Below are 10924 nucleotides of genomic sequence, written 5' to 3' on the forward strand. Positions count from 1 at the left end.
GTATCTCCTGGACAGGTGCCCCATCCAACCAGAGGGGGCAGTAGGGCTGCGACCGAGACACGTACCTGAAACATAGACAACTGCCCCAGCTCGGGGCAACAGGGGGAACTGAACCAGTGACCCTGCCCCTGGTGGTAGGCAACACAATAAACCGCTGTACTACCTGGACGCCTGCTAGCAATGTTTATGAATTCAAATTTGGCAACAGATTCACGTCTCTCGTCTGCTGTCCTCTTCTCCGGTGTAGCCGCCGGTAAAATCCTTACTGTCAAAATTTCACTTTTAATGAGTAACGTTGCCGTTTGCAGTGTGAAGGGGACGCAGAACGACGACGACGGGATGTAAAATCCAGGTGAAAGACACTAAATCTAATCTTATCCTTTCAGAAATAGATCACTAAAAGCAAATTTCAGTCCGAATTAGACGAACGCGTCTCCTCAAAGGAAGACTTTGATGTGCAGAGGAACTATCGGGTTAATTAATGGTGGTTTACAGCGGTTATTTCAAAGAAACACACACACACAAGCATACACACAGCAACAACCACATCACTTGTTATTTAGCCTTTATTAAATAATAATAATAACATTAAAAAAGACATTTTCTGTACAAAGTCTACAAACAACAGTTTGAGTTATCTGGCCAGTGCCGTAGGGGTGTGTGTGTGTGTGTGTGTGTGTGTGTGTCAATGTAGTGTGGATTTGTGTATGTGTGTGTCCATCAAGACAGAAGAGGTAATACTATCTGGTCGTCTTCCAGAAGTTAGTCAAGCGGGAGAGAGAGAAACAACTGACAAGGTGTGTGTGTGTGTGTGTGTGTGTGTGTGTTAACTTGTAGCCATAATGTCTCACATCTTTCATTCGTGTCTTGCAGTTTTGCACATGCGTGTGTGTGTGTGTGTGTGTGTGAGAGAGAGAGAGAGAGACAGACAGAGAGAGAATGATGATGAATAGAAAGACATGACATGAGAGCTCCAAGGCACTTGGAAAACAGTCCAATGAAAACACAGTAAGATGGACAGAAAAGCCTCCATCTCTCCCTCAACTGTTCTCTCTTTCCAAACTTTAACACCCTTTTTTATTTTCAATACATCCCCTCCTCCTCGTTATTTTCTCCGGCCTCCTGGTTGTACCCACGCGTGTCCACGAATACAGAGAAACGAAGGAGAAAGACAAGAAGACGTTTCAGGTTCCAACCAAAGATACAAAGAGTGATTAGTTTGATTCTTGGTGCCATCAATTTAACCTGGATATTTCACTGATAAAAAAAAATTTAAATAAATAAAACAAACAAACAAACAAAACACTCAACGGGATCAAAGAGGAGAATGAAAAAAGCAGAGAGGCGTCTGTGGCGTCGCTTGCATGCAGGAACTAGCCTAGCCGCTAGCACTCTGGGTTCAGCTCTTCATCTGGAAATTACAGGGTCCTGATTAATATTCCACTAATAATCTTGTTTAGAGAAAAAGTGGAACCAAATTTTTCTCTTTGTTTCCGTCATGTCTGGTTGGAGTATTACACACTCTGAGATTTCACAGCGGATGAAGGAAACCAAGTGTTTCTCTGCACTCGCTATGTCACGTGTGCTGATCAATACGACCTTTTTATCACTTGTTAATCATGACTCGTTTTTCTCCACCAAACTGGACAAATATCAGCGTTTATCCAGAGTTCTGACTGAAAAACGCTGTTGTCGTCGTCCTCGTCCTCCTCCGTTTATCAGGCTGGTCCGGTTCGCAGGGGCAGCAGCCTCAGCAAGGAAGCCCAGACTGTCCTCTCCCCAGCCACTTCCACCAGCTCTTCTGGTGGTCAAGCTAGCTGAGCGATAGAGATAATCCCTCCAGCGAGTCCTGGGTCGGCCCAGAGGCCTCCCCCTGGTCGGACATGCCTGGAAAACCTTCTGACGGAGGCGTCCAGGAGGCATCCTCACCAGATGCCCGAACCCCCTCAACTGACTCAACATGGAGCAGCAGCAGCGGCTCTACTCTGAGTCCCTCCTGAATGACTGAGCTTCTCACCCTGTCTCTAAGGGAGAGTCCAGCCACCCTGTGGAGGAAACTCATTTCGGCCGCTTGTATCCGCGATCTTTCGGTCATTACCCAAAGCTCATGACCATAGGTGAGGGTTGGAACATAGATTGACTGGTAAATTGAGAGCCTTGCCTTTTGGCTAAGCTCCCCCTTTACCACAACGGACTGGTTTAGCGCCCACATCACTGCGGATGCCGCCCAAATCCGCCTGTCAATCCCCCGCTCCATCTAATCCACCCCGAGATACTTAAACTCCTCCACCTGAGGCCTCCGACCTGGAGCTGGCAGGCAACCCTTTTCCAGCTGAGGACCATGGCCTCAGACTTGGAGGTGCTGATTCTCATCCCAGCCGCTTCACATTCGGCTGCGAGCTGTCCCAGCAAGAGCTGGAGGTCGTGGCTCGATGGAGCTAAGAGGACCACGTCATCCGCAAACAGCAGAGACGACATCCTCCCCCCACCGAAACCGACTGAAATACGTGAAATTCAGAAAAAGGCCCAAAAAATCTGTTTGCGCTGTTGGCACGAAATTTACTTAACCTGGCATACGGTTACTTCCAGAAATATAGCGCGCAGGTAAACACCCAGTGACTGAGGTGGCTCCCCCTCTGCTTTCTTCACCCTCCATCTTTCTCCACTCGCTCGCTTTAGTTGGGTTCATCTTTCCGTTCTCTCCATCTCTCACCTCTCCGTGTTTTTGTCTGTTTACATGCACAAAAAAAAAAAAAAAACGCAGAGCAGTCAAACGCATTTCCAAGAGCATTTTAAGTTTCTCTTTCATTCCAAGGGAAAAAAAAAATAGATAAATGAAATTAGTTTGCCGCCACATTTTAAAGATGGACTCATTATACTACAAAAACGCAGTAATTCCTTCATCTGAATCCCATTAGGAGGTACAGTAGCGTAGTAGTTATATTGATATATTCAGAGGGTAGATGTGTATGTGTTTCCTCTCCTGCGCCGGGAAGATGTTTTACATTTAGTTTGTTATGATCAGAAAAAGTATTTGGTTATAGTTCAGATATGTTTATCGAGTGAATTCCTTCATTCAAAACAAGTGAAGACATTTAAAGTACCCTGTGGAGTTGCGTTACAGCGGGATTCACTACCTATTATTAATTTATTGTGGAAGAATTATAAAAAAAATCAAATAGCAACTGATACACAAGTTATGACATTTGGTTGACGTATTCCTTTAAGATGACAAATGAGCTAATTTAATTAAAACACTTACAAAGCTTTCCTTTTTAATCAAGCAGGCCATGTTTTTTGCCAGACTGTTTTGACTAAATTATGATAACGTGTCCCGTGTGGCGCTACCAGCAGCCCAAAGCTCCACAGGTTACTTTGAATGTGACACCAGACTGTTTTATTTTAGATAAACCGACATGATGGCTTGGTGCTATGTATCATCTAATTAGGTCCAGTAGCGAGCAGGCGACATGTTTTGGTAGACCGACTCGGAAGTTAGCGTCACCGCGGGTCCCCTCGCCTAAAACCACTGGGATCTCCGTTTTTGGATTTTGGATCATGGCTTAAAATAAACTCTGTGGTGAACAACACTTTGAGACTGGCATGGGCCCAACTCGCAAGATAACCTTTCCAAATCACTGTCACTTTATGATTTTTTTTTTTTTGAAGCATAAATCCCATCTGCTCAAAGCACCGAGCTAACGTTATGCTACCGGTCACCACAGTTAGCTTATTTTGTCAGCAACCACTATTTTTAAGACTCGAAACCCTTCGATTCATGGCTGCTGGGTTAACAAAAACAAAAACAAAAAATCCCACTGACTCTGGGACGAGGGTCCTGGATATTGAACAATGCTAACTTCTATCCGTTACCCCCCGCAGACATGACCAGGGTTAATATCAGGACTCACACTGGGACTTCTCCTGCATCTAAACACCACCTCTCTCCCTGTCTCTCTCTCTCTCCCTCTCTCTCTCTCTCGCCGCCTCCCTGTCTGTCCTCTTTGTGAGTATGAGTGTCCTCCTCCTCGTCTCCAGCAGCACTGGCCCTCCTCGATGGCTGTCCTCCGATACAGCGTATACTGTAGTTAGCTTAAGGCTTGATTGTGTGTCCAATAAAGTTTCCACTCTTCTCTTCAGTCGTCCTTCCACTTTTGAGTGTCCTTCATTTAGGGGTTTAAGAGCGGTAGATAAAAGGCAGGGTGATTCCTCTCTCTCAGCCTGACCGCTTGTAACACTTGTTCACACACCTCCCCCCCTCCCTCCCCCGTGCACAGACACAACTCTTTGGCAATCCATAGGTTGCAATAAAACAATCACTGACAATTAGTTCACACAGTGTCCGTCCATCATACAGTCTGAAACGCAAAGGGGGGGGGGAATATATATATATCTATATATATATATTTATATATAGATATCAAAGACTAGAATCTAAAGCACAACTCCATAACATCATGTTAGATTTAGATACACCTCTGATTTTCTCTTTCATCCTCTGTTTTGTCTCACTCTCTTTTTTTTTTTTTAAAGATTGATAACCTGAAAATGGAAAATGTGCCGAAGCCCTAAAATCCAACACAATGCTAAATTTAAAAAAAATAAAAATAAATAAAAATAAGAGAGAGAGAAAAGAAAAGGTAAGAACTTAACAGGTTGGCTACAAACTAAAGCTGGCTTTTCTTTACACTTTTTTTTCCCCTAAACTCTAAAACAGAACAAAAACAGTCACCGTTAACTCTTCTATGCCACTGGATTCACGGAGCGCAGACTGAAGGCGGAACAAAGGAGCGAGCGGACGCCGCACGGCAGGAAAATGGACTCAGGAACTCAGAAAATAAAATAAAATGTCCTTTCTCATCCTCTTTTTTGTTTTTCCTCCCCCCCCCTTCTTAGAAATTTAGATTCATTTGAGTTTGATATCTTTTAAACGTCTTTCGTGGACAGGCATTCTCTTTGATATGTGTTGATTTCAGTCAGAATGACCCACGGTCCACTGGTGTTCAAAGTCTTCATGCTTTCTCCATCGTCCACATTCAAATTCAAGCTGATGAGGACGTGTTTGACATCATCGCCCCTCTGCAATGGCTACCACTCAGACTTCAAGATGCTTAATATCTTCTTCCAGAATCGCATCACCAATGTGTTGGGGTTTTTTTTGTGTGACCCAGACGGCCGCTGTCACTTGTGGCCCAAATGTCCAGATTGTCACGGGGCGCTCGTGTCCCGTCCTCTGAGCTTCATTCCAGTGGCCGGCGGGTTATTTCAACAGGATTTATTCATTCCTTCATTCATTCATTCACAGGCTTTAAGAATCAAGCAGGCTCTCTCCTACAGGCTGAGGAGATATGATACTGTGGGCAGGGGAGAGACCCCCATGTCAGGCCTCAAAGCATGTAGGGTAGCTCAAGGTCACATGTTCCTACTGGCACACAAACAGGTGGGGGAACTCTGTAACCCCCATTAGACATCAGAGCAAGGGAGAAGCGGGATACTAGGAGACACTGGAACAACAGATAGTGCTTCTTTTTCTTGTTTTTCCTCATCCATACTAGGAACAATTGCAAGGGAACACAATGCATCTCTTTCCCCATTGTCCTCCTCCTCCTCCTCCTCCGCCTCTTCACGCCTCCGAGCAGCACTTCTGTTGGTTTATCTTCACTTTATGTTTGATGCCGTCATACAACTCGAAGTTGTAGTTCTCCAGCGTGGTAGAGGAGCGTGAGGAGAGTCCGCTGTAGGAGCAGGTGCAGTAGAGTAGAAGTCCAGCACACACGGCGCCCAGCAGGACGCCCAGAGAGCTCATGACAATGATGGTGAGGAGGATAGGGTCCAGCGTGTACAGCCAGGCGTTGTCCTTGTCCTTCTCTGACACCAGGGTGACGGAGGGAGGGTCCAGGTCTGATGAGGAGGGAGTAGAGAAGGAGGACGGCCACCCTGGGAAGAGATATTCTGGAGAAAGAACAGCAAAGGGCATGTTGTAAAATGCAAGCAGGAACATGTAATTTGTATCACACACACACACACACACACACACACACACACACACACACACACACACACACACACACACACACACAAACACAGCATTTTGTGTATTTTCCTGCTTTTTCATGAGGTCATGACCGGTGGTTCTCTTACGTCGAGGCAAGAATGAGGTGAGATGAGTAAACGTAACCAAGAGGAAACGTGTTGACGTCAACTGGTTTGGAGTCAATAAACGAGGCTGTTCAGCTCTGTCAGCAGATGGCAGTGTAGGCAGCGTAAGCAAGACTGACTGAGCAGAAGAATAAGAGACTGGATGAGAAGAATTCAACGGACAAAGAGGGGGAGGAGATGGAGCTGCTCCAGAGAGAGAGAGAGAGGAGATGGAGCTGCTCCAGAGAGAGAGGGAGGAGATGGAGCTGCTCCAGAGAGAGAGGGAGAGGGAGGAGATGGAGCTGCTCCAGAGAGAGAGAGAGAGGAGATGGAGCTGCTCCAGAGAGAGAGGGAGAGGGAGGAGATGGAGCTGCTCCAGAGAGAGAGAGAGAGGAGATGGAGCTGCTCCAGAGAGAGAGGGAGGAGATGGAGCTGCTCCAGAGAGAGAGGGAGAGGGAGGAGATGGAGCTGCTCCAGAGAGAGAGAGGAGAGAGAGGAGATGGAGCTGCTCCAGTGAGAGAGAGAGATGGAGAGGGAGGAGATGGAGCTGCTCCAGGGAGAGAGAGAGAGAGGGAGATGGAGGAGATGGAGCTGCTCCAGAGAGAGAGAGAGGGAGGAGATGGAGCTGCTCCAGAGAGAGAGAGAGAGGGAGGAGATGGAGCTGCTCCAGAGAGAGAGGGAGGAGATGGAGCTGGTCCAGAGAGAGAGAGAGAGAGGAGATGGAGCTGCTCCAGATAGAGAGAGAGAGAGAGAGAGGAGATGGAGCTGCTCCAGAGAGAGAGAGGGAGAGAGACAGAGGAGATGGAGCTGCTCCAGAGAGAGAGAGGGAGGAGATGGAGCTGCTCCAGAGAGAGGGAGGAGATGGAGCTGCTCCAGAGAGAGAGAGAGAGAGGGAGGAGATGGAGCTGCTCCAGAGAGAGAGAGAGAGGGAGGAGATGGAGCTGCTCCAGAGAGAGAGGGAGAGGGAGGAGATGGAGCTGCTCCAGAGAGAGAGAGGGAGAGAGAGGAGATGGAGCTGCTCCAGTGAGAGAGAGAGATGGAGAGGGAGGAGATGGAGCTGCTCCAGAGAGAGAGAGAGAGGGAGATGGAGGAGATGGAGCTGCTCCAGAGAGAGAGAGAGGGAGGAGATGGAGCTGCTCCAGAGAGAGAGAGAGAGGGAGGAGATGGAGCTGCTCTAGAGAGAGAGAGGGAGAAGATGGAGCTGCTCCAGAGAGAGAGAGGGAGAGATGGAGCTGCTCCAGATAGAGAGAGAGAGAGAGGGAGGAGATGGAGCTGCTCCAGAGAGAGGGAGAAGATGGAGCTGCTCCAGAGGGAGAGAGAGAGAGAGGGAGGAGATGGAGCTGCTCCAGAGAGAGGGAGAAGATGGAGCTGCTCCAGAGGAGAGAGAGAGAGAGGGAGGAGGTGGAGCTGCTCCAGAGAGAGGGAGAAGATGGAGCTGCTCCAGAGGGAGAGAGAGAGAGAGGGAGAGATGGAGCTGCTCTAGAGAGAGAGAGGAGAGATGGAGCTGCTCAGAGAGAGAGAGGAGATGGAGCTGCTCCAGAGAGAGGGAGAAGATGGAGCTGCTCCAGAGGGAGAGAGAGAGAGAGGGAGGAGATGGAGCTGCTCCAGAGAGAGGGAGAAGATGGAGCTGCTCCAGAGAGAGGGAGAAGATGGAGCTGCTCCAGAGAGAGGGAGAAGATGGAGCTGCTCCAGAGTAGAGAGGGAGAGATGGAGCTGCTCCAGAGAGAGGGGAGGAGATGGAGCTGCTCCTGAGAGAGAGAGGAGATGGAGCTGCTCCCAGAGGGAGAGAGAGAGAGGGAGGAGATGGAGCTGCTCCAGAGAGAGGGAGGAGATGGAGCTGCTCCAGAGAGAGGGAGGAGATGGAGCTGCTCCAGAGAGAGAGAGGAGATCGAGCTGCTCCAGAGGGAGAGAGAGAGAGGGAGGAGATGGAGCTGCTCCAGAGAGAGAGGGAGGAGATGGAGCTGCTCCAGAGAGAGAGAGGAGATGGAGCTGCTCCAGAGGGAGAGAGAGAGAGAGGGAGGAAATGGAGTGATTTGACAGACAGAGGGAGGAAATGAAGCAGCTTGCGCAAGAGAAAGACGGGGGGGGGGGGGTGGAGTGACTCCAGAGAGAGAGAGGGAGGAACAACAAGAGAGGAGGAGAATCTGCCCAAAGTGCACATAGAAGGAGCAGGATGAGGAGGCACCTGTTGTTGGGAGGTAAAGCAGCGACGGAGAAACACCGCGGACGCCGCTTTCCAGCTCACTGATCGTGAATCGCGCACAAAAACAAAGAGACTTCATGTTCACCTGGAGGGCTACACGACTCTCAAAGTTTCAAGGATCCGCCAGTTGGGAACTGAGAGTTAAAATATATTAAAATGTCGGTTTAGGGAGAGGTAAATGATATTCCACAACAACTAACGCTCAAACCCGCAGCCCCAGTTGTTGTCGATGACTTTAAAAATTTGAAAACATCATGAATTTAATTACTGTAAATGCTCTCTGGTGTGCGTTGTGTGTGTTCGAGTGTGCACATCTACTCGGTATAATGCGCGTGTTAATCCACCTAATGAATGTAGACACATGAAGAAGCAAATCCGAAATTAAGTGCTGCATTAGGAGTGTTTTATAGAGACACACACACACGCAGAAGAGCAGTAAACAGACCTGTTTTATGAAGGGAGGTGAGGAAGCCCACGTATTCTATTTCTATCTGTCAGGAGGCTAAAACACACCCATGTGGCTGAAATTGCACACACACACACACACACACACACGCGTGCCATTTTTCCTGGCGACTGCTGTGGTGAACCGGACTCAAGAAGTGTGACGAGAAGCAACTCCGTCGAAGCGCAGAGGTTAACCTGGCAGCCCTGAGCACGGCAGGACACTGCTTGGATGGTTTTGTCGAGGGCTTCAGTGCGAGAGACGTTAATTCATGAAGACATCGTGCAGAGGGAAAACCACCCACAGGAGAGGAAACTTATTCTCCCCCCGCCCCCCTCCAGAATCAGACAGGAGGATAGATCCCCGCCTCTCCTCAGACCTGCGTTGGGGAGCGGAGACCCTCAGAGACCAGCTGACCGCTAGTTAGCTCGGCATACTGAATGGTAGTGAATGGGCGGGTGTGCCCCTTTAAAAGCATCCTGAGCTTCTCCTCTCCTGTCCTCTCCTCTCCTGTCCTCTCCTGTCCTCTCCTCTCCTGTCCTCTCCTCCTCTCCTCTCCTGTCCTCTCCTCTCCTGTCCTCTCCTCTCCTCTCCTCTCCTCCTCTCCTCTCCTGTCCTCTCCTCTCCTGTCCTCTCCTCTCCTCCCACCGCAGGCTAAACCAAACAGCAAAAGAACTGATTTCCACCTCAATCATCTGCATTGGCAGGAGAATACAGCCCGTATTATTTACAGATACACACTCACACACACACACAAAAACATGATTGTTACAGACAGACATTGTTTGAGTTGCCAGGAGGAAGCTGTCGACTTCACTCTGTCTGCCACGAAAGATAAAAGAGGAAATAACACACCCATACAGAGAAACAGCGCTCGCTCTCACTGTAAAAGCCTCACACTGGGACTGTCTGTCGCTGCTGCCACAGGCTCCCCCCCCCCCCCCCCCCCCCCCGGGAGATTCACAGGTGAAATGAAGAGCCGCGGGGCGCGCCTCTGCTCCCTATTCCGCCGTTATTCTCTGAGCTGTAAACCAGGTTGAGAGGGGAGGACTTCAAACCTCACCTTCGTTGAGGGACGGCTTGTTGAAAACAGGGTCTTTGCCAAAATCCATAGGCCTGGGATCTGTAACAACACAGAGAGAAGAATGGAAGTAATCTCAACCATCCAGGCGCGGCAGATACACACACACACACACACACACACACACACACATATAGATATATGTATATATATGTATATATACGCCCACATCCAGATAACGTCCCTACATTTGTAAATGGAAATCAAACTTGTTTAAACTTTCTAAAGAGATCAGGGGAACATATCTCCCATAAAGAGTTCCGTTACTGAATCTGCTCTCCGTCTGTCAGGAGAAAATAACATCCAGCTTTACCAAACGTTTCCTGGTGACAACCTGCATAAAGCAGTTCCATTATGTGATAAGCATCGCTCGTTTTTATTTTCTTAAAAGTAAAAACAGAGCTGACTGTCTGTAAGATAGGGAACAGAGAGGAGGAGGCTGGGGGGGGGGAGAGAGAGAGAGAGAAAGAAAGAAAAACAAACACACACACAAAACAGTGTAATAGAAAAATATGACTTTTATTATCTCCACATACACAATCTTTTTATTCCAGGACCGTGAAATTCAACGAGCTAAAATATCACTTCATATTTCTGAGGCAGGCTGAAGTGCAGAGGCTTTGCGTGGTTTGAAAAGCTCAGTGCTGCTGCTTTAATTCGGTTTTATTTAAGGAGATTGATAATATAATTCCAAGAAGAAGAAGAAGAGGAAGAAGAAGAAGAAGAAGAAAAATAAAAAAAGAGACTGAAATATCTCTGCGGCTGATAAATATTCATTGTCTGAACCAAAAACATATTATGAGGTGAAACCGTAATAGATATTCAAAAGATATCCGTAGGTGAAAAACTAATTTAGCAGATGTGAACGATGATACAGAGCCTCATTTCCTCGCTAAGATAAAGTCATTTTTTTTTCCTTTAAGACAATATTAAAATGTGGCGTCTCCAGATCAAACCCTTCATAAACAGTTCAGCATTTCTCAAACGACAAAAATCTACTCAGAACACGCTTTGTTACTTAATCGTCTGACCCTCAAATCGGCTTCTGAACCAAGTG

General features: G+C 47.8%; 1 protein-coding gene across 3 annotated transcripts in view; it reads right to left on the minus strand.

Moving 5' to 3' along the window:
* Nucleotides 1-466: 466 nt before the first annotated feature.
* The window catches only part of LOC147251806 (neuropilin-2-like), a 111790-nt gene continuing 101332 nt past the window's right edge, over nt 467-10924 (minus strand). For all 3 annotated transcript variants that reach the window (XM_086219739.1, XM_086219738.1, XM_086219740.1), the window contains 2 exons: nt 9850-9909; nt 467-5952 (listed from right to left, as the gene is read on the minus strand). In XM_086219739.1, the coding sequence (XP_086075865.1) occupies nt 5624-5952; nt 9850-9909 (389 nt within the window). In that variant the 3' untranslated portion in view covers nt 467-5623. The remainder of the gene's footprint in view (nt 5953-9849; nt 9910-10924) is intronic.

The sequence above is a fragment of the Aulostomus chinensis genome, chromosome 12 (assembly GCF_037954235.1).
Source record: "Aulostomus chinensis isolate RoL2024-O1b breed Wild chromosome 12, RoL_Achi_v1.0, whole genome shotgun sequence".
In the NCBI taxonomy this organism is placed as follows: Eukaryota; Metazoa; Chordata; class Actinopteri; order Syngnathiformes; family Aulostomidae; genus Aulostomus; species Aulostomus chinensis.